The following is a 23,602-nucleotide window of genomic DNA, read 5'->3' on the forward strand; positions in this document are numbered from 1 at the left end:
GTTAGGGTGACGCTGCAGCGAGAATGTGGGATTGAGACTTCAATGAAGCCTTTGACTTGGAAACCAAAGCTGCTCCAGTGGGAGCACACGTCACCCGGCATATTAAAGTCTGGATGGATCTTACAGTGGTATCTGTTCAGAGGGAGCAGAAAACCATTGAGGCCCATGGTTGAACCCTTAGAAATGCTATTTAAAGAGTACATGCCATCACTGATTTCATAAGCTACCGCTCCTAACAGCGCGTAGATGAATACCTATGGGGCCAAGAATCTCTTGACTCTTGGAAGAGAAAATCTGATCTATTTCCAGCACACAGAGGTAATCAACCAGTCCAGTTATTCTGCTTCCACCATAATGACTTCCTTGTCATAATGATGCAAATATACACATTGCTTGCCATCTTATGAAGGTGCATAGTGTAGCCTTCTGTTAAACACAGAGTGGAGCTGAAAAGACGAGGGGGAAAAAATCGGGAGGGGATCTGCTAAAGAGAGGAATCCATGCATAAAAACGACTGATTAAAATAATTAGGGATGTGGAAATGGTCTGGAACAATAACCAGCAAACACAAGGTGCCCCAGGGAACATTTCCCATCTGTGTGTGAGGAGGAAGACCTCCCTCAAATTCACCACGACAGCGTGATTTTCTAGTTTACAGAGGCCACACAACGGAAACCCAGAAAAACTAAACAGGCCCTTGAAGTTTACATGATTAAATCCCAAACGGGCAATAGCCATCGGAAAATGTGTCAGGATGAATCGACGTATCATTAAATTACATTCTGCCTGCACGCGTGACTGGCTGTGTTAACAGTCAAAACCTTGTGTTTATAATTATAGACATCTGAGAGGTCTATGGACTAGAAACACTGCCTATATGTGCAGATGGGCTTGTTTTAAGTAATGTTGGAGAGTAGCAGATGCAGCAGCAGCAGAACCACTCTATTGTCTAGGAACCAGTCCTGCTAAATAAGTTCATCCGCTTTGCCACCTGGTGCCTTCCATACCATAAATGATTCACAAATACTGGTATAATAGCCTGTATGGATTCATAATGTGTCTGCGAGGGCCCCTTTGAGTATGCTGACATAATGACATTATCATAGTGTTATATTTACTTTGGCGTGGCATCAGTGAAATTTAGACACAATAGAAACAGAACTAAGAGTTTTCTTCCTTTTTTCTTTCTTTTAAAAAATATCCTTGGCAGATATACAAGATGCCTGTGTTACATAGATTTGATCATAAAGATGAGCTCTTTCTTGTCTGAGTCTACTGTTTATATTTTTCTTTCTTTTTCTTTTCTTCTTCTTTTTTTTAATAGTCTTTAAAAAAAAACGGACTCAACATAGACTCGTCGCGCCTGGAGAGCGCTTTAAAGGGCCATCAAAATAAAAGCCACTTTTAATGACAGTTGATGAGGAACAAAGGCTTTGCCAGTCTGCCCGGGTCCCTCATGCTGCCCAGCCAACAATAAGGAGGAGGGGGTGATGAAGAGGGACGCGCACTCACAGTGTTGTTGCCAACCAGCCTGATCTGCACAACCTCGTTTTTTTGTGTGGTTTTTTTTTTTTTTTTTTTTTTACCCAAACGCTTGAAACAAAATCTGAAGTGATGCTGCAGCTGCTGAGTAAAAGAGAAACACCACAAAGAAACACCCCGGGAAAGACTGAGCGGTGAAATTCCATCCGGGCTGGGATCTACTCTTGCCGCTTTAGTTTCCAAAAGGCTAATCGACAAGTAAAAATGTAACCAGCCTGGGTGGGGTGCACGACTGCAAACATTAACTGTTAAAATAAATATACATATGTATAAATGGATGGTGCGGGTTACCTCGGTAGGAAGTGCTCCGTCTTCCTTACTGTCTGGTAGATTCATGTGGGTGGATTTGCAGCTGGAAGCTTCCTTAGAAACAGCAAGGATAAATGTAATCCAGTGGCAGCTCCACTCAGATGAAGGTCTTCCTTTGTGGAGGGTGCATGCACACATCGCCGGCGTTTCCCCCCCACACACCGTCCTGGCTGTCCACCTCTCGGAGCGCAGCGGGTCACGGCTGCTCCTCAGCCCTTTTGTCGGGAGAGCATTGCTGATCGGGCGGCCTCAGATACTGCTGGTTGATGTCATTGATACTCCCTGCCTTCTTCCTTAATGCCCTCCTCCTTCCCTCTCCTCGCCTACCCCTCCCAGCTCTCTCTCTCTCTCTCTCTCTTTCATGCACACACCGGAGCACTCCCCCCACCCCTCCCTCTTACACATGACGTGATGCAGGCAAGATCTCCAATAGCAACCGTATCCCCCATCACCTCTATTACCCCCATTACTTCCCCACTTCAACCCCCACCTCCTCCAGCTCTCTCTGGTATCACTGACTGGTGCAAAAGAGGCAGCAGCTGTGGCAGGTTGGTCTTGTGTATTAGTGACTGATTTATTTATTTATTTATTTGCCCCCACTTTGCTCCCCAAGGAGCTAAAATGAAGAGAAGCACCCTAGACCTCTTAGATTCCCATAACATAGCATCTAATTATAGCTGCTGGCAGGAATAAAGAGTGAGAGGCTCATAACGGCTCCCACTGAGCAGAACTCCCACACTAAATTACAGCTGGACTCTAAAATATTGTAGGGAAATACAAGTCCTGGTGAGATGTTATGGAAATGCATTAATAATTCCACAGGAGGTAAATAACGCAGTAGCATCTGAGGACAACAGATGGAAGGAGTTTAAAAGTATTATTTATTGTTCTGGAGACAGACTCAGTAGCAAGTTTATAGGTTCACTTGCCTAAAATGAACAACTATTAAAGCCAACAACAGTGCAACAAATCCACGTTCATCAAGGTTATGGTCAGCTTTCATTTAAGCTGCTGATTTAGTTTTACCTTTACTTTAGGGTTACATCACTGGCTGAGCATCAGTATCAACCAATATTAATGAGAAGGAGTGTTCTGGTAGCAGCGGCTGATGTTTATCTCTTGATGCATACGTATACATCATATATACCAGTACTGATATTCTTGGCTATTTTAGGCTGGAGTTAGCAGTAGTCTATTATAAATGAGCTGTTCCTTATAATTTATTCAGTCCTGTTATATTAACAAAGGTGGATTCATTGATCATTTATATCAGTGGGGTCAAATGTGTGCACTTTTATCATTGGTTTTCTTAATCTACAGTACATATATATCAAAAATGGTTTTCAGGGGATTTAATCAATATCACAGTAGCAAAGGGTCGGTAAAAATATATGGAAGTGACTGCCGAACAGGTTAATGTAAGAAATGAATCAAATGAAATATAATTATCAGGATAAATGCCTGCAGTTAAACAATGTGTGTGTGTAATGTAACCAATTTGGTGTATTAGCTTATCTTCGTTTCTGGCGTTGCCCACAAATTTGATTTAAAATATCAATAAAAAAAAAAAAAAAAAGAAAAACAGGGCAACAAAGCACTATTCTTTAACCTGAAGCAAATTGAAATAGTTCAACATAGGACTTTGTTATATCTAGTTTAATGATCTGGTGCTATTTGGGTCACGCAGCATGACAAAAGCAACAGCCACAAGGGCAGATCGTGAGGTGTTGGAGTGTGGTGCTGGATGTTGGCATGGCACCTGAGGATGTCACGAAGGAGGTTTTATATTAACTTTTCTGCTGACCCCCATAGAAAACCCTGCAAAAAGACTCAGCGCCTCCCATCTACCAAGATTTCTTTTCCTCTTTACCTAAAAATGCACATTTAGTGCTTACATTTTCTTTCTTTCTTTTTTCAAATAAATGCCATCCTCAACAGCTCATTCTGTTTCTCTATCGGTACAAAGACTTCTTTGTCAGAGTCAGACTCTCTGCTGAAAGAGACACAAAGAAAAAGAAAATCAACCCACCACCACCATTTCTGCCTGAGAGCTACATTTCTGAGCATTTCACATGATCTTAAAGGAACAAAAGACTTCTTGTCTGATTGATTTTCTTTGTTGCTAGTGACATCTAGTGGGAAGTTACTATTATATGATGTTACATTTACTTGAGGATGGAAATATGAACAAAGAAAATTCATGACTCCAGGTTTAGGTATGTCAGTATTTCTATGCCAAGTCTCTTCAGTTTGCAGAAGATAAGTTCCTAAAAGGAAGCCGAGCTTTGGGATTTCCTTTTTTTTTTGCCTTCAAGTACCAAAAATACACTTTCCTCTTCTATTTATCCCAATATTACCACTTGTAAATATCTTATATGAAGAAGGGCTACTTCCACAGTTATTATCTAACACAATAAGTTAATGACCATTTTTCCCTTTAACAGAGGGGTCAGGTCAGCCATGGGAGACCATGTGGATTACGTCAGTGTTCACAGTTTCTTATTTCATGACTGTTATGCAGGGTAGACGCTACATTTACCACCTGGTGTTTCTCGACTAGCTGCCACCACACTGCCTGACTTAATGTAGTTAGGTTAAGCTTTTATCGATGGATAGCTAATATTGTGTCTGTTACTATAAGAATAATGCCGTCTCTGTTGTCCGTGCGCCGTCTCTGCCAGTCACTCTGTGACCTGCCTGTCTGACTGTATAGCATTACAGTATTCCCATTTTCAGAGTGGAAGCTAGGGCAAAAGATCCCTAAAATTAGCAGAGTAAGTGGCCTGTCTCTAGCACTACCCTGCAGCAGTGACGTTAATTGCACTCTATTTATATTTTAAGAGTGCAGGACTCTGAAAGATCAAGTTTCTGTTATGCTTTATTTCAGGGTGCTGGAGTTTATGTGAGCTGTGGAAAGCCTGCGTAATGAGAGCTCGCAGATTTTGTTTTTGATACGTGTGCACTCCAAGATAATGTCACTTCCAGTGTCCAAATTAGATCATTTCATGGACCTGGCTGTCACAATGGCATGGTAAGGCTGTTATGTCCTGCTGCTATCACAATGCAAACGCTGCTGCCATGTGAGCAACAGCGCTCAGACTGAATAATTAAAATCAAGACATCGAAAACTGGGATTCATTTCCAGCTTTCCAGCCTAAGTCAAGAACAACTCTCATTCACATTTTTGCACACAGACAAGAGCCACAGGAACGCTGAGCCGACATACAGGGATTCTGTTGTGATACTGAATTTTATTCAGGCATCTCCAACACACTTTTAATCTTGAGTTATCGCAAATCTGCTGGGAAAGACAAAGGCAGCGACAGTTTAGAGCCTGAATATAAGGTGTTTAGGATCTTCCAGAGCCTCTTCAGTGTGTATTTCAACTTTTTAGTGGTGCTTAACACAGACTGACAAATAAAATATTGCTGAAAACACAAGAAAAACAACTAAATATAAGACTGAGATGCAGGAATGGCCAAAGAGCCATCTGTTCCTTTTTGTTTTCTGTGAACTGCATCTGATGTTAAAGGGAAAATTCACTGCAAGGCAAAAACCAACACATGATCCTCGACAGTTGATTTGTGCCTTTTTTTATAGCGACGAGAGCGCGCTCAAAGGTCCGTCGTTGTCCCCGCAAACGTCATGAGGCTGCTTCTTTTGCATTAACTTGGATGTCTTTCTTGTGGATTTCATAATCCTGGGAGGAGGCACGCAGGTACGCGTCAGGCTCTGTTAGAAACTGTTCATTCAGAAATAAGTAGAAATTAACAAAACATTCTTAGATTTAAATATTCAGAAGATACCAAATTATTGTTAAAGAAGCAGCCCCAATCATTTAAGTCATCATATTAGGATGAACATGTACAACAGAGGGGAAAAACCCCCAAAAAACAAAAACAACATGTAAATCGTGTTCATGCAGCGACTTTTAGCTTCACAATTTTTGGAATAATATTAACAACTGCATAGGTTATCTTGTTTGGAGACTGGGGAGTGTTAAATAATGGCACCTGTCTCTTTTTTTTTTTTTTTTTACTAAGTCAGACGGTGCAGCAGGCTGACAAAATACTGTCACAGTCCAGTCAATGTTCTCCTCAAGCTCAGAGGTTCATGTCTGTAACTTCATATTATTACTTTTGCTTGTAATCAGGAAGAAAACATTCATTGCTTTTGCCATTTTGCCACCGGTTTACAGTTTGTAACGGAACATTTGGCACAGTACTTTCAACACCTTCCCAGCGTCAGAGAAACATAACAGATGGTACACCGAATGCGAACAAGTAGAACCAGGCACAAAGAAAAGAAAAAAATATGCCAGCGACTCGTTGAGTTTGTTCAAATATTTCCTTTCTGAATGAATCTGCTAAACAACAAGTGAGCTACCACAGTCACACTTCATTTTCATGCATGTTATCTGGCTACTTTGATCAGATGCTTTGTGTCAGTAAAAACGAGCCCATTTCTCATACACTTCAGCCACTAGCAAACCCACACAAACCCCCATCAGCTTGTACCGCTCCCTTTTTGCTTGTTTGTTTTAGAAGGAGACACTGAGAGGAGACGCAATAGAGTCTATATGATGTTAACGTTTCACCCGGCATTAAGTAGCAGTGGAAACCAACAATCACCTTAAAAGTCTGTGTTAGAATAAAGCAACAACTGACCAGACCTCTGGCAGACACTTAAGCCCAGAGGTTGGATGTTTATTGCTATTGGTTTGGTCTGATAAAAACGTTGGTTACAGTCAGCAGTGGAGCAGAAGTCAAGAGGAGACTTGTGTCGAGCAAAAAAACCCCCAAAAGAATAGTTTGTGTCAGGTCACAGTAAAGAATAGGCGAGAACGGGAAGAGTAGTTGCTGGGATGCCTCTTCATTAGAAGGGGGCAGTTGATGCAGAAGTGGAAGTCAGTGCAGCTCAATGAAAGCCTCCATCTCTTCAGAGATGAGTCCCCTGTAGGGCAGTCTGTGCTTTTCGATTGCACGTGCTGCCAGGCACTGAAGGGTGACGTAGTTTAGCGGGTAGAGGGCCGGGTGCCCGCTGCTGTGCTCATCCAACAGCTCGTAGGCCGTCTTCCTCTGTGCATTTGTGGCATCGAAGTGAGCTCCAGCCTTCATGAGGAGCGCTATAATCTCCGGACAACCGTTGTTAGCAGCAATGTGCAGCGGTGTGTTGTTCTCACAGTCCCGCGAATCAACGTCCGCGCCGCACTCTAGGAGCAGTGCAGCCACCGCCTGGGAGGGGAAGCGGCCTACCGGGTAGCGGCCGACAGATGTCGTTTCCTTGTCTACGGCCATGTGCAGGGGGGTGAAGCCGCTCCGCCCTCGGGGGTTCAGCTTTAGAAGTCGGTACACCGTGTGCTTCTTCTGGTGCTCCTGCTCCGGGCTGCACTCGAGCTTCTCCAGTAGAAAGATGAGGTGGAGGATGATGGAGAGGGCTTTGGTGAACTGAGGAGCTTCTGGGGGATTATCCCTCTGTGCCACAGCTCTCTCTACCTCCCTCACGCTTTTGCCCAACACAGTCATGAGATCATGGAAGGTGATGCGTGTTGACAGCGAGCCTTTTGCCCGGTCTTGAAGAACAAACGAGAAGAGCTCTGCAAAAGACAGGAAACTTGAGGCTGTCATGGGACTGAGAGGGTCCAGGTTGCTTTGCTGCATGTCTAAAGCGTACTTCCACAGACTTATGCAGCGCTCAAAGTTGCCCGAGTCAGCGTACACAGCTCCCCTATAGCGGATGTAATAAGACGTGTCTGGATGGGACGGGCCCAGGATGCGCTCGCGAATCAACAGGGCCTGCATCCTCATTTCGTCCGGGTCGGTGATCAAAGCCTCGAGTTCCTCTGCAGTGCACACCTCCTGTGCGCAGCCATAGGCGGGGATCGGGGGACCGGGTAGGGGCTTGGCAAGAGAACCAGTCTTTTCCCCTGGCTGCCTCAGCTCCATCGCCCTCCTCCAGTACCTCATGGCGCCCAACAGATCACGCTTTTTGTCCACAAAAGTAGCCCCTAGGAGTTCAAGTGCATCAATGCGCTCCTCTCTGGAGGTACGAGGCTGGTGGGCGAGGTACTCCACTATGTTGGTGTGACCCGTCACGCTTGCGGCCAGAAGCGGGGTCATCCCGTATCCGTCTCTCTCCATGCGGGCACTGCACTTCAGCAGCATCTTCATGATGTCCAGACTACCTGACTCGGCACAGTCGTGTAGGGCAGTGTTTCCTTTCACACTCTTGCGGTTAACATCCGCACCGCGATCCAGGAGGAACTTGGCTATCTCCTTGTGGCCCTTATAGCAGGAGATCATGAGGCAGGTGTGGCCGTGGCGGTTGGCGACCTCCATGTCGGCTCTGTGCTCCACCAGGTAGCGGACGATCTCCAGGTGACCGTCGAAGCAGGCAGCTCGGAGCGGCGTTGAGTTAGTTAGTGTTGCATTGTTTACTGAGGCACCGTGTTTCAGTAGCGTCTTCACCACAAGGAGGTGACCGGCTGCCGAAGCCGCCCAGAGCGGCGGAGCCCCCTCGATGGTCTCGCCGTCAAAGTTCACCGAACCCCCGAGTTCAACATTCGCTTTACAATGTTCAAGGAGGTAGTCCACCACCTCTAAATGTCCGTATCGAGAGGCTATCAGCAAAGGGGTTCCCCCCTGTGTTTTCTCCTCAGCCAAAGCCTCCAGCTCCTCTGGACTTTTGTTGCTCAGCAACTTCTGGATAAGTTTCAGCTTACCATCTCTGGCCGCGTTGAAAACCGCCGTCGATATATCCATGTTACAGGCTCTGTGCTGCCTCGCTGGGCTCCAACTCCATAACCACCCGCGGTTGGGGAAAAACGGCGCCGACTGGTTTTAAATAGCAGAGCGCTGAGATCTTAGTTTGGACTCGGTTTCTAGCTCACATCTTTCTGCCATTTTGAGGGTGCTGTCAAGATGGCGTCTATGTTGTTTGACAGGTCTATGTTTACGATGACGGTGAGGCATTGTGGGTGATGTAGTGTTGGGGGAATTTCCAGTTCTCAAGAGCAGGAGGCGTTTCCTGGAAGATAAACTACATTTCCCGTGATGTGTGTCAGTTAAAGAGCTGCCAGCTGATGGGTTCGTTTGTTGTGGCGATCGCACCAACAAAGCGCAGTGTTTCCAGCTGATTCCGCGCTTACAAAGCAAGTATACCCGAAAAGAGTTGTAATGAAAACGGTAGCGGCTACTTATAATAAAAGTCGGTGTAATCCACCCGCTGGTAGAACATATGCTGTGTTTGATATATAGTTTAGTCTCACAAAACTGTACACCGTTATTATACAGTACTGTGCAGAAGCCTCGAGCCGCCCTTCATTTCTTTATATTTTGCGAGGAAAAAGTATATATACAAAAACAAACAAAACTTCGAACAGAATCAATATTTGTTTTGCTTTTCAACTCAGCCTTAATTGAGCTTTCTTTCAATTTCTTTAAGTAGTATTCAGGAATAGGACAATCAAAGCTCTTATCCGGATGTTTTGGTTCGTTGTCACGCTAAAAAATAAAATTGGCACCAATCAGTTTCTTTCCATGTGGTATTACATGGTGGATGAAAATCGTTCTCCATGTTTTATTGATGTCTTCTTCATACATATTAATGATGATTTGAACAAAAAAAAAAATAAAGAAGGGAAATTTGGATGCAAATATGCATTCATCACTCCATCAGACCTGTTGCCACTGATTTTCAGTCCAGGTGCGATCTGGCGTACGTCAGCCTTCCCCCTGTTTCCCTTCCTTAAGAATGGCTTCTTGACAGCCAACCACTGAGTCCTCGTGATGATGTGTCATTGAACAGCAGGTGGATGAACCAAAGGATCAGACGCATCTCTCAGGTTCTGTGTCAGGTCATTGCTGGATTTTCTTTCTGCTTCTTAAGAATATGACTTTCAGATACTGTTCATTTGCTGTAAATAGTTCTTTCGTCCTCCACTTGGTCTGGTTTCCTCAAACATTTTAAGGACACCCTGCACATCCTGCCCAGATGTCACATTTGTGCCTGAAAGTTCCCTGGGGCTCACCTTGTTACCTCTGTGAGATCTTCTTATGCATTTTTCATAGAGTCAGTCAAAGTAGTTGTTGTTTTTGTGACAGTCTGAGAGCAACAAAGCACCAAAAGAGACCATTTAAAATTTGTTCTCTAGTTCATCCCTTAAGATATGTATCTTAGGTCAGTTTTGAGAAAAAACGATGAAAAATAAATAAATAACAATAAAAATAAACAAAACAGATAAACAAAAAACTCCTGTTGCAGGCAGCTGAAATGTTGGATTCTCCTCCTTTAGACAGCTGCGTCGTGCCAAACTGTGACTGTCTGCATGCACATTTTGAATGTGCATGAATCCTACCAGCTCTTAATTCAAATCAGGAGTTTCAGTCAGTCTGAATTAAATAGCATAATATTCTAAATCTAATGATTATCACCGAATAATCAAATGACAGAATCCTATCTCACAGGCAGCGAGGCCTCCTGCACTGTGAGCAAACAGTCACCATCATCCCCTACTTGCCATATGACTACATATTACTTTGGAAGATTATTACTTAGGTTAATGTTATGGGGATAACACAGTTTTAAATTTGACAGCAGGGATGAGATTCATTTTTAGTTAAAAAAAAAAATCCAAATGAAAACAGTAAGGAGCTGGAAACCTACACCACTGATCCCAACAGTTGTTAGGTCACATCACTCTGTCCTCCTACTCAACGCCAGGGGCCAGAATATTGACTTAAATGTTCAGTGCCAAAATCTGTAGCCTACGTGCTTCATATGACTTTATCTTATTTGTAAAGTGGAAACTGGAAACATATAACATATGTATAAATACACTGTGGCATGGAGAGTTGCTATAGCTGATGGTTAAAACATTAAATGAATTCAGAGGATAAATGCTGCTACACGGCAGTCATTTTCAGTCCTTGCATACAGTAAAACATGAAGAGGAAACACAGTCTGAATGCAAATAAAAGCTTCCACTGTGCTTCTCTTTTAAAGCCTCTTAAAAATATCATTTCCAGTCTGTCTCATGAAATCATAAAAGTAAAATTTGGGGGGGGGGGGAGACATTATTTGGTCAAATTAATTAAAGCTTTTATGCTTACATAAGTGTTTGTTTGTTTTTTAAGTCGTCAGAGCTGAATATTTTTTTTAAAAACCATCTGACTGTGCTGCAAACAGTCTGTTAATGAATAAGGAGATTTTTGATGGACCCTGGTTGCCGTGTGGAAATGTCTTTATGCATGTGTGAGAAGATTTTCCAGCGAGACCCGCAAACCTCAAACCAACAACTGCACTCACAGAAACAATCAGGACTTTTAATTTCTGCTTTTGATTACCTCAAGTTAAAAACAAAAAAACTCTTCATCTTCATTTGATTGTGTAGGCTGTTGTTGAGCTCTGGATTTTTTTTTCCAGTTAGGAGGTTATTAGATGGTTCAAGTTTCATAATTTCCCTTCTTGAGTATTACCACTACGGCAGCTAACACACTTAATTTTCTTTCAGTTTTATCGCTCTGCTCTTGAGTTTGTAGGAAATGCATCTCCTTTTAGCTTACAGATGAATGTTTCCCACAGGCTTATATCAGTGAAGAAATAGGGGTCATCACTCTTGTGCACAAACTTGAGCGTCGTCTCCCAAGTTTTTACATTTTTAATGAAATCCTGGATTATTTTCTGCTCTGGGTCACCAAACTGTCTGCCTGATATATCGGGGGGCAGGTGGTGATTGAAACAAAGGCTGTCTCAGCACTTATTTTATAAAAATGAAGTGACGTTTTGATGATTTAGCTCACTTGCATGTCATTCTGCTGTTGCACCAGCAGAGGAGGCAAAAGTCCACGTTTAATATTTTTTCTTTTTCTTTTTTAGTAGTGGGACTTCTGCCATGTATGTCTGCCAAATGTACAAGTGTGGATTGCAGTGTGTCTTCTACATTTTTTTTTATTATCCTATAGTAGCACAAATACATTTCCACTTGTCAACCCAAATGTTGAACTCATAAATCGAGACCTAACCTCCCTGTGCAGACGGATTATTTCCAGAGAAAGACAGTGTGTGCCAGTAACAGAAACTCACTGGAGGACTGAATAGGAAACATGCTTTTAAAATTAAACAGGGATTTTGAATGCACACAGAAACAATATTGGGGTTGGGGGGGTATTTGGAATCAAAAGGCTCACAAATGACACCCAGCTTGTGCCTGGCTCAGAAGACCCCACCTGAGGGTTGTTTGCAATAATTTAAAACTCGAGTGAGAAAATGAGAGGTTTATTATCATTTCTGGGGATTTCATGTGATCCTGGGGATTAATTCAAAGACAAAAACCACAGACAAAAAGTGCAAGGCGAGACAAAAGCCCTAGCATGGTTTTTATTCGTGAGTTCAAAAGCATATCACAAAACAACACTCATATCAACATTACATTTACTAGCAATTAAAATCGAATATCTTCCCTATATATAAATTCTCTCAAGCACACAGAGCCATTATTAATTTCCACAGTGACGTGCAAATGCTTACAGATAATATCACCGCATTCATTACGAAACAATAAGCAGCTCCAACTTAAACAAGATTGCATACCAACTGATATGACACTGAGCCACAATACAACGCTCATCGGTGAGAGTAAAACTGTTTGTAACTCAATACTCAAAGAGAAATACGCACAAACGAGGATCACAGCCCCACTGTTCACATAGTCACTTCACTGATAAGCCTATAGGTTATTGTGGGCTGCCCCTAATTTTGAATTTGAAGAATTGGCAAAGCGAGACTTTAACAGAGACCTTCATTTTTTTCTGTGCGCATATATAACCCAGTGTGGAAGAAACATCTTCCTTGTCATCTGTGTGCTTGCTCCTGTCCAGTATTTGTCAGAAGGGCGAGGTGGGATAAAAAGACTGGGGGCCCTCAAGGTGTGGACCAGCTCGTGTCCGCCAGTCTTGACAGGGGCTCCCTAGAGGCCTGCGAGCAGCTCACTGAGCAGCACTTCTCTTTCTCCAAGAAGCACATCTCTCTTCAGGCTGGTTCCTTTGTTCACTACCTTTACTTTCAAGGCCAGAGTCTTTACCTGTGCCTGAGGCAGAGCATCGAAAAAAAAGTCTTCATTGAACACCGGATTCCTGCTGTTCTTAATGATGGTGCTCCTTTGTTTCTGCTTCTTACCAGGATTCAGGTAGAGTGCTACGCAGCAGTTGATGCTTTTAAGGTCTGTCTGCCTGTCGTAAAGGGCCTCAGCTGCGAGCACGCGCACCCTCAGCCGGGCTGCCTCCCTGTCATAGTGAGTGCTCAGCCTCAGTTTCCCCCCCTTGTTGAGGTTTATAGTGTGCTCGCGCTGACAGAGGTCCGATGCCGCTGCTCCCCTCAAGCCACCGCTTTTACATCCACGGAAGGCGGGAGAGGGAGGGCAGCGCATTCGGCGGCGCTGCATGTTGGGGCTGTTGTCTGCTGAGCTGCATTCATCAGTGGAGAGGGAACTGTGGCGTGCCAGGGAGCGTTTGGCACGAGACACCTTGGGGGAGAGAGGAAAAGCAACTGTAAACGTACAGAAATAAGCCACTAGCTGAATCAAACTAGGAGGAAAAAACTGTTACACACTCACTGATGATTTTGAATTATACATCGTGGCCATACATGAGCATATAGAGCACAAGTCCTCACCTTGGCTTGTGTCTCCTGTGTAATAGAGCGCAGGAGAGAGGCAGATCGGGAAAGGAGAGGTGAGTTAAAGGGAGATGACTCGGCTGAGGAGCAGGTGTCACTCTCACCACCGCTGAAATAGCGGTAGGGGTTGGGGTCAGCCGGGGCCAGTAGGGTTCCCCCTTGGGAGCGCCTCTGGGAGTTTGGGGAGGTGAGAGGGCTGCTGGGGTCGCTGTGGAAAAGGCTCTCCTTGCGTCGGGTATGAGGAGACTCCATCAGGGTGGAAAAGCCATAGGAGGTCTGAGCCTTTGGGACATATGGCAGAGACATTGCAGTCTGTGACTGTGGGTCAGCATTAGTGTTTACATCAATACCGACCCTGTCCATAGATCCAGCACCAGGCTCATCAGCGCTCTCTATCTGGATGATGTGCCGGTTGGCTGATTTCTGGAGATTGCGGGAAAAGAGGCGAGGGCTGCAGGGGTTCTTGCCGCTCCTAGCTCTGGGGCTCTGGCTGCAGATGGCATGGTCAGAGGCTGACGGTCTGATTTTGGAGCAGTGCTGAGTTTCTGGGGTGACAGATTCTTCTGGGGGGCAGCAGATAAGTTTGGGTGGGATGAAGAAATCGGGAATCTTCTCTGGAGTGAGTACATTGGCATACACAGAAACAGGAATGGCCTCTATTGTCTGCGGAGGCTGGGATTGAGTCCCACTGCGGAGCTTCTCCAGTAGCCACATGCCTACTCAGACGCCCCAGCTAACAGTTTTTCTATTAAGAGAAGAGTGATGCACAGAAAAGGCAGATAGAATCAAAAGAAACGCATCCATTGATCGGAGTTCAAACGTGGGTTCCCAGAAGACATTAACCCTAGATCAAATTTGTTTTGCCCTTTACACCTCAGTAGAAAAATACGCTTCAGATTCAGCGGGTGAGTGAAATGATGACTAAACATTAAAACAAAACAATTAAAAAAAAACCGCTTATCTAACCAGCTACAAAGAAGACTTTAATGAATGTGGAATTAGTGAGAACACGAGCTAAAATTAAATTTCATCTAGATAATTTAAACGAACAATGCGAAAAAAACCGTTTTCATTAAGTTTAACTATTTTTTCATCACTCCGCAGTCATTTAAATCACCGAAAACGCAAATATTCAAAGTAATATTAAAAATGCATGCGCAAAGACGAGTCTAAATAACTTTTCTCCACCAGATAAAGCCAAGTTAAGTCCCGCTGCGGCCGAGTAAACCCACCTGTTGGCTGTATGACTCTTTCGCTTCAAAAATTCTGATCGCTGGCGCGCGGACTCGCTCAACCTTTCCAGACACTCTGTGCGTAAAAGGTATTTTCCCGACAGTTGGAGCCCAAGTGTGATCCACTACCCTCGCCAGTGGGAAAGGGCTGTTAGACCAGTCGCTCTCGTTTTATATGATGGGGTCTCTGACTTCTGAGCCAATGAGATGATCGTGAAGCCTTCCCATGATATTTACCATGAAACTGTTCCCAGCGCAGGCATGGAAGGGGAGGGTGGCGGTGGGGGTACTCATTTTGAAAGCTGTTGCTTCATCACCCACAAAGTGTTGCAAATTATGTGGGTTTTATATCTCACTGCTTCGTTGGATTTTAGAGAGAACACTGTGATTGCATTTGGCACTCACGTGAGAGCTAGTCTCTAATGGACTGTGAGATAGTGCACCGTGTATTACATGGGTCTAATGCATGCAAACAGGGGACCTTAATTGGACTTCCTGATGGCAAACTGAGCGTTATATGGTCTGACAATATGCTGCATTTATACCAACCATCTGAAACTCATTTCCCAGTGATGATGCAGGGGAAAGCTCGCGCAGAGAAACTGAAGTAATATATATTTTAAAAAGAGAGAAAGAAAACATAATGAAAAACAATTTTAATGACCATCAGAAAGCAAGTTAAACTGAGGCAAATGACCACTTAGCTCCTCCTTTCTATGCATCACATTCAACTAATGAAAAAGACCTCACAGTATTACATTTTGAAGCTTAGGCATTGAATATTTCTCTAAAATCCCACTGTTTAACCATGGACTGAGTCTGATATACTGCCAGAGAACAAGAGCTCGGATCCAATGACTCTCTGCTCTCTGTACCAAAAACTCTGACATAGACCTGTGACAAAGCTGTCTTCTGTTTCTCTCGAGATGGAACTCCTGTTGATCTGAGGAAGGCAAATCAAAGGAGAACATCAGATGAATGAAGCACAGGATACTTAGAGCTGAAACAACATGTTGAAAATATTGGCTGACAAAACCCCCAAAAAGAAAATAACAAAACAAACAAGCTTTATTATTAATAATAATAATAATAATAATAAACGTACAGGTACAAATATTCACTGCTTTACTTTCTAACCTGCCAAGATGTTTGGCCTCTCTTCATCTCCTCTAATAGCAGCATCTTCACTTTGTTGGACTTAAGTTGTAGAAATTTTCAAACCAATTAACCAATCACCAAATCAGGAACGAATCAGGAATCAAGGACGATCATCAAATTACTTTAGTATGTTTGAGTTAAGTAAAATTTTATTTCGATTTTATTTCTTATTTCTGTAGCACTTTTAAAGACAAATATCACAAAGTGCTTCATAACAAAATACCAGACCTTTAAAAAAAACACTGTAAAAACAGTATTGCTAGTAGTACTTTTCAACATTCATCCCCCCAGTTTTTTTGACTGTGTCAGTTCACGATTTTCTCTATTTTTTCTCACTGTTTTGGATTTTATTTATATTTTCAAATTGCCACAGTTTATAAAGCTTTCAAATAACTCACAGTCTCTTCTTTTCTTAATGTAGTTGATTTAAATTTTCATTATTGAATGGCAAAAATATCTCCTCTGCTATGTGTGAGCTGGGGTATGGATGCAAATGAATGGACTATAGTAAAACAACAACCGAATTATACATTTATTTCGTGCTCTTGAAAGCTAAAAATAAAGGCATCTCCTGTGTGAAACAGAGCCAGTCACTTGCTGAGTTTTCCAAACAACATAAGGCATCTGAAATATGCCAAGCCTGGATAGTAGATCTGATCACAAAACTACAAAATTACATAATTTGAAATAGGGGAAGTCTAAGAAAACAAAACAAAAAAGAAAGACAACTCTGAAAGCCTGAAAGTGGTCAAGACACTTTTCCTGAAAACATTGCATTTGTTCAATTGTAACCATGTACTGCTCAATAGATCTACAATATTTAATGGTAAAACAAATAAATAAATAAAAAAAAACCCTGAACAATGCAAAAGTAACATTAATTGACAATTTGCCTTTGTCTTCTATCTGGGCCTGTTTTTGTTTGGAGACAGCCAAATAAAAAAAATAAAAAAATAATAACTCAACCCACAGTGTCTTTTGCCAGGTGTTAAACATGGAGGTGGATCTGTCATGGTATGAGCAGCCATCTCGTAGGAGTCATTTGGACCAGTCGGTGTTCTGCAGGGTTTTAAAAACGGCCAATAAATACAAAGCCATTTTAGAGAATCAGCTGAATACCTTGGAGATATAAATATTAAAGCAAAAATCCACAATCTAGCCAGACCTTGCCAAACATTTCTAATGTGTGTATGACTTGTTGTTTTCACTATTTGGAAAGTCTGCCCATCATTATACATTAAGTCTATCAGCAAAAGCAGATATAAGACTATATGTGTGTTTGTGTACGTGGCCTTACGTGACTGGATCATTAAACTACTGTTGCAGTTAAAGGCGCCGTAGGGTCTGATACATGCATCCTTAAATCTTCTTGTGGTCAGAATCGGATCTGCTTGGCTTGATTCACAGTGAAAGTGGGCAATCCTGTCTCCAACAGCAAACCTTTGTCTTTACGTCATTAAACCACTGAATTTATTTCCATGTCATTTGCCTTTAAAAGACTATTTCTTTTCATCACAGTTTAGTCAAAACCTCAATCTGCACAATTGTGAACAACAGGTCTTACCAGTTGGACACATGAGCGCTGTTCCTGGGAGATAAAAGCCAATTAGTTTTTAACATTTATTTCAATGTATATACTTTCAAGTCATTTGATTTTTATAGTTATTAACCATTTTTCTCATAAAAAACTGCATTCAGAAAACGTGAATTAGCAGAGTAGAGAGTAGGAGAAGACATTTGAGCCTTGGTATAAGTTTTGACCTGATCTAATTATGATGAAACTCAATAAGTATTTTCAGACATATATTAATAGATGATATTTGATATTTTTACTGCCTGACAGCAGACAGAGGGGGTTCACACGGAAAGCAGAGGAAGAAGGCGTGTGAGAACAATCTGCATTCACCATTTTTCTGGATGTACAGCAAGAACATTTTTACTTTAATGCTTAAAAAAAAGGAAAATATAGTCTCACATGACCCACCAATGCAGATGTGTGAACTTACTCAACAATACTCAAGAGTCTCAGCTGTAATTTGTGCCAATGGGACAAAGAACTAAATATAGGTCTGAAATAATTATGTAAATGAGAGCCATTCATGCTATTTTTTTTTCTGAAAGTAGACCGTTGTCAATTATAGATAAATGATGAGCCATTAGATTTGTATGAATTATCCACTGGTCTAGCTGTGAACGCAGACATTAAGCCAGGCAACTATTTACTGATCCCATTTGGAAATGCATGTTTTATCCCTGCACGGAGTACACACATGTACTGCAATCGAGCAGTCCAGTGAGGTTTTCAATTTATTGCATAAAAAACACAAAATAATAATAAGAACAAAAAAAATATGATGATAGTGGATAAAAAGCATTGCAACTGTTTAACCATACATTCAATTCAATTCAATTCAATTCAATTCAAATCAATTCAACTTTATTTATATATCACCAAATCACAAGAATCTTTATATTGTATGGTAAAGACAGTACAATAATACAGGTAAACCCCAGCAAACAGATGATCCCCTATGAGCAATAACTTGGCAGCAGTGGGAAGGAAAACCTCCCTTTTAACAGGAAGAAACCTCCAGCACAGCCAGCTTCACAGAGGAGCAGCCGTCTGCCGTGACTGGTTAGGGATGAAGGGACAAAGAAGCACTGTGGAAGAGTGTATCTCAGAGAATAGCAGAGCGAACACCTCTAAATGAACTACTACTATTATTTTGAAAATTTTAAACTTGTACAGTATCACTGCAGTCATGATATTCTCAAAGTATGTCAAAGTGAACATGATTTAACTGGGTTGTGTGATATTATATGATTTTATTTCTAAAAAGTTTATAAATAATAAAACAATAGAAACCATTAAAACTAGCACAAACGTTAGAAAATAAAGATACCTCAGAAGCAGTCAGACAAACACATTCAATCCAGCTCTGAACTATGTGTAATGCAGAGGAATAAAGATTCAATCTGCACTGTTATGTTGTTTAAAAGGAAAACATGTGCGTTACCTCACATTATTTATATAAATACATATTGAATAAAAACATTAGATTAGCTGCAGTTTAAAATTATTCACAACTGTCAAAATACAGTATTTGATATAGGTTGATAAATACTGGCACTGTTGCACACACACACACACACACACACACACACACACACACACACACACACACACACACACGAATTTAGAATAAAGTGAGAAAAGATAAATGCTGGGCTCTTTTGATTTCTAATATTGGCAGTTAAAATATACGAAACTCGACCTACTTTATAATCCTCTCTCTCTCTCTCTCTCTCTCTCTCTCTCTCTCTCTCTCTCTCTCTCTCTCTCTCTCTCTCTCTCTGTCTCTCTCTCTCCATATATACATATTATTCTCTAAAACTCTTCTCTCACAAATCATACCAACACAGTAAACAGACATTTGTGTACGCAGACACAAACAAGCGAGCAGGATCGTGTACCTCTGTCAGTTTTAATTGGACCGATGCTTTTGTGCTTCTGTTTATAACGAACCCTTCCTCACTTAACCGATTCTTCCTTGCCTCTGCAACCAACCTACAGGATCGAACTCAGCATTGTTTTTTTTTTTTTGCTCCAATTAAGCGTCAGCTGTTGACTGTCTTCAGCTACTCATGTCACTTCAGCTAAGCATGAGCTCATCCAGATAATCACCAATCATGTTTCAGAGTGGAATCAATGTGGGCTTTTTCTTTACTGTCAATGTATTGTTATTGTGAGCCGTTCTTATGAGCAGTGGGATTTTGTCTATCTGTTTTGGCTTTTAGTTCTACCTATTGCAACATTTGTTTGATGTGTCCTCCATCATTTCGGCTTTTTTCTTTTATTATTTTTTTGTTCTGTTATTATTTTTCTTTCACATTAGCACTTATGGATGTCAGTGCTTGTATAACAATCCACCAATTAGGTCCAGACTGGACTATCTCTACAACCATTGTATGATCAAGACATTTAGTATGCGTACCTGCAGGAGGAATCCAGCTGATTTTAGTGACCTTTCACTAAAAGCAGCTTTCTTTTGGGTCAGACTCTTCATTTATCCTGTTATAGAGGCTATTTTAACAACTATTGAATAAAATTGTTTAAAATTTGCTGCAAAAACCCTCTAGAGCAGGGTTTGTCAAACTCTATTGGCCCTGATGTAAAACTGTGTTTTATACTATATTACATCAGACTCTCTTTGAGCAAACCTTTGGCCATGGTGTGAAGGAAAAGGTGATTTTTAACTGGAAGAGAAATCCATCAGAACCATCCGTCCATCATGGAGTGTGTAACCAAGTGGGGAGTAAAAGGAATGAGGAGACTGAAAAGAGGAGCACGGAGAGAGTACGAAACACAAACTATGGGAGCGAGAAGGCAACACGCAGTAGAACAACACGTGGCATATAAACACATGGGAAATGAAAGTAGGGGAGTGAAATAGAGCTCTGCATCACTGGAAATCCCCCAGCAGCCAGAAGGCTTTTTCATGCTTTTACATTGGTCTTACGCAGCGCTGACAGATAGCTTTGTAGACTGATATCTACATGTCACTAACAAGAGCCTGTGGGCCACACTTTCTAGTTTATTTCTTGGCCTTCCAGCTAATGTAAACAGAGCTGAAATGAAGTCTTAAAAGCAAACAAAGAAAACTGTCGACTTCAGCCTGTCTGTGCTTCTCAAGCAGTTTTTGATGATTTTGAGCAGTTTTTGATTTTCTTTGATGCCTTTTGTCATGTTTCTCCCATTCATGCTGAACTCCACTGTTCCAACACAATTCAAACCAGTCAGCATCTGACTTACACATAACATTACCTATGCTGAGGTACCTGCTATTCATTTTTTGGAGGGCTGAATGTTAGCACATATCCAGTTTTACAATAAAAACAGACTTGAGCCTTAAGCACCACAACTAATAGATGGTTTAGGGTGATCTGATCCAGCCCTAAATATAAAACCTTTCACCAAAAAATGAAACTTTTAAGCCCTTAGAGCCTTTAGGTAGAGCAGATTCTGTCTCCTGAATCCAAACGTCCACCGGAGAGCAGCCTGACAGCTAAAAGCCCTGCCTCTCTTTCTATTTTTGGAACCACAAGTAAGGCTGCACTTTGAGAGCAAAGTACTCCAATAGGTTAATATGGTACTGTGAGGACTTTGCCATATGATGAGGCCTGCTCATTCATGACTGTGTGTTAAAAGATTTTGAAATAAATTCTTCATTTAAGAGGAAATTATTAAAAATGCAAAATATGACCTCTCTTTCCAGTCTCACCTGGTCCAAAGATGAGGATGGAAGACACAGTAACAGAGTCATTATGCTATTTTATTTGCATAATGGTCCCCATGTGTACAAATTCACTTTTAATGGATATTGAATTATTTTGTGATTTTATTGTACATTATTTTCAGAAGACTTTGGCTTTGGATGCTGTACAGAAATGTGATTCTGACTTGGGGATCATGTATATGTATGATCCATTATAATCCCTTTTAGTAGACTCTTTTATTTTGCATCACAATCAGATATTTCATGTTCAGTCTACCAGGATTCTAACACACTAAAGTGACCTTGTGAACATGGTAAACATGCTTCCTAATTATTACCACATACCATGGTTGTGAGTAAGATGTCAATGTTAACATTTAACTCAAAGCACTATTTGCCCAATATTAAAATGCTTTATAGTATTTTTATGCATAACTTTTTTCAAACTATTGATTTTGGATGCTTTACACAGGCTGAACGCAGTTACTATGATCTCTGATGTGTTATACATCTAAAAAAATATCGCCCCAATAACTTTATAAAGCTGTCAGTGGATTTTCATAAGGTGATTCTTTTACAATACAGGTTGATGAATGAAATCCAATGATTTAAAAAGAAAAAGAAAAAGAAAAAGAGAGCACCTATCTCAGAACAAATGTGGTCTAAAAACAGGAGACCGTAGACAATAGCTGAAATGCAAAAGTCCACCCACACGTTTTGGCAGCATTACCTTCATTAGGGTATATTCACCACTGGATGTTATTTGGCTGTCATTATTATTGGCCTGATAGGCAAAAATTGGTCCCCCATCAGAGGGAAAATAGCATCTCCGTCTCTTCCTTTTCATTCATCTTTGCACAAGATGTGCCAGAAGTATAACGGGAACGGAAGATTGATTTCTCATTACTGGCGTAGTCAATGTTGAGGGTTGAATTTTTCTCAGAGAAACAGTACTGAAAACTTAAAGTAAATGTCAAAGTAAATGTCACAGGGATTATTGCTGCATGCATTACTATGTTTCTGTAAGGCATTTTAAAACATTTCTATTTCAGAATTTCACGAGATGAATAAATACTTTTGCTTTTGCATTTTCCACTCTTTCTTGTCCCAGAACAACTTATAATTGCATTTTATTCATTCAGAGCAATGATTCCAAGCATTTTCCTCCACACTAAATTTGTCCCAAATCAAACTCTAGCTTGTTTAGTCTATTTTCTAAGCCTATTTTGAATAATTATAGTTTCATTAAATGAACATTTCTGTGTTTCTGGCAGGTGGATGCACGTACATGTACAGTATAAGGAACAAAATAAAATGATCTGGTCCTTTAAAGATTAGAAAATTGCAGGTGCCCCTGGGTGATTGACAGCTGATGTGAATGTTTTCTACTTAAGATTGAAATTATTTTTGGGAATGGCTTGGTGACCCTTCTTTAACGTCACTGCAGATGACCCCTAAAAGGAACAGCCGAAACAAGAGGAAGATTTAAGATTTAATTTTCGCTGAAGTTATGTTTGCAAGTTAAAAACTTTTTTCAGATACTTTTACTGTACTTTGTGCTAATCTCTTTTTATTCCTATATTTGTTCATCATTGTTCCAAGTATATTTTTAGTGACTCAGTATTAAAAAAGTTAACAAAAACCTGTCACGTCTTCCATCTTGATTTTGCTTCGCTGGATGGAAGCTGCAGATGCCTCAGTGCTAGACTATAGTAATTATGGCCTGTAATATAGAATATTGAATTATATATAATGTGAGCACATAAGATAATAGCCCTTAATAAAGTCAGAAGCTTTCAGTGTGAGTCATGGCCCCACTGAGGCTGAGATGAGAGGATGGTAGTGAGCTGAGTCATGTTCATATAGTAGGATTTTACTTTGTTTGGAAAGAATCCAAACATTTATTGTTACACAGCGATATTCAACATATTTATTAAAATCAAGGATACAGTGATTGATATTACTTTGTATCTAAACTATCCAAACATAAAAAAATAATCATTTTCACAGTGATTTGCAGTGCAGACAAAATATGATAACTGACAGGAGATGTTGAGAATCTAACATTTCTTTAACAAAAATATCCGCTGTCATTAATGCGATATCTCTGTCATCACATGTAAAAGATCCCAGTGTAAACTACTACTACCACGTCGTAAGTTACTGTGTCACTGAGCAGAAAATACACATTATTAGATAAAAGCATGTTGGCTGGCGCAAGACTCGTTCCGTTGCTGTACTGATATCTTCTTCATGGCTTGGAGACAAACAGCCCATCTGGTTAGGGGCTGCACGGAGGTAAACAAACACCAAGCGCAGGCAGCTGAAGACAGAGTGGATCTGGAGCTGCTTAGTGTTGGTATTCGAAGTTATGATGATAAATTTGTTAGAGGATTATCACATATACAGACC

General features: G+C 41.2%; 3 protein-coding genes across 3 annotated transcripts in view; all 3 read right to left on the minus strand.

Moving 5' to 3' along the window:
- LOC146687891 (receptor-type tyrosine-protein phosphatase S-like) overlaps positions 1–2,025 on the minus strand; it is a 71,283-nt gene extending 69,258 nt beyond the window's left edge. Inside the window, exon 1 of the mRNA XM_085438810.1 lies at positions 1,834–2,025. The gene's annotated coding sequence lies outside the window, so the exon portion shown is untranslated. The remainder of the gene's footprint in view (positions 1–1,833) is intronic.
- Positions 2,026–5,082: 3,057 nt separating this feature from the next.
- On the minus strand, positions 5,083–8,843 carry fem1a (fem-1 homolog a). Its single transcript, XM_085438802.1, has one exon. It carries the CDS (start codon positions 8,610–8,612, stop codon positions 6,759–6,761), a length of 1,854 nt encoding a protein of 617 aa, XP_085294928.1. The 5' UTR covers positions 8,613–8,843; the 3' UTR covers positions 5,083–6,758.
- A 3,353-nt stretch (positions 8,844–12,196) lies between these two features.
- LOC146687893 (C2 calcium-dependent domain-containing protein 4C-like) lies at positions 12,197–15,080 on the minus strand. The gene is made up of 3 exons (XM_085438804.1): positions 14,757–15,080; positions 13,522–14,269; positions 12,197–13,372 (listed from the first exon to the last, which is right to left on the minus strand). Exons 2-3 carry the CDS (start codon positions 14,236–14,238, stop codon positions 12,818–12,820), a joined length of 1,272 nt encoding a protein of 423 aa, XP_085294930.1. The 5' UTR covers positions 14,239–14,269; positions 14,757–15,080; the 3' UTR covers positions 12,197–12,817.
- Positions 15,081–23,602: the final 8,522 nt, after the last annotated feature.

This window comes from Copadichromis virginalis, linkage group LG18, assembly GCF_057382275.1.
Source record: "Copadichromis virginalis isolate Kocher_CV1m ecotype Utaka linkage group LG18, C_Virginalis_male_GT1.1, whole genome shotgun sequence".
NCBI lineage: Eukaryota > Metazoa > Chordata > Actinopteri > Cichliformes > Cichlidae > Copadichromis > Copadichromis virginalis.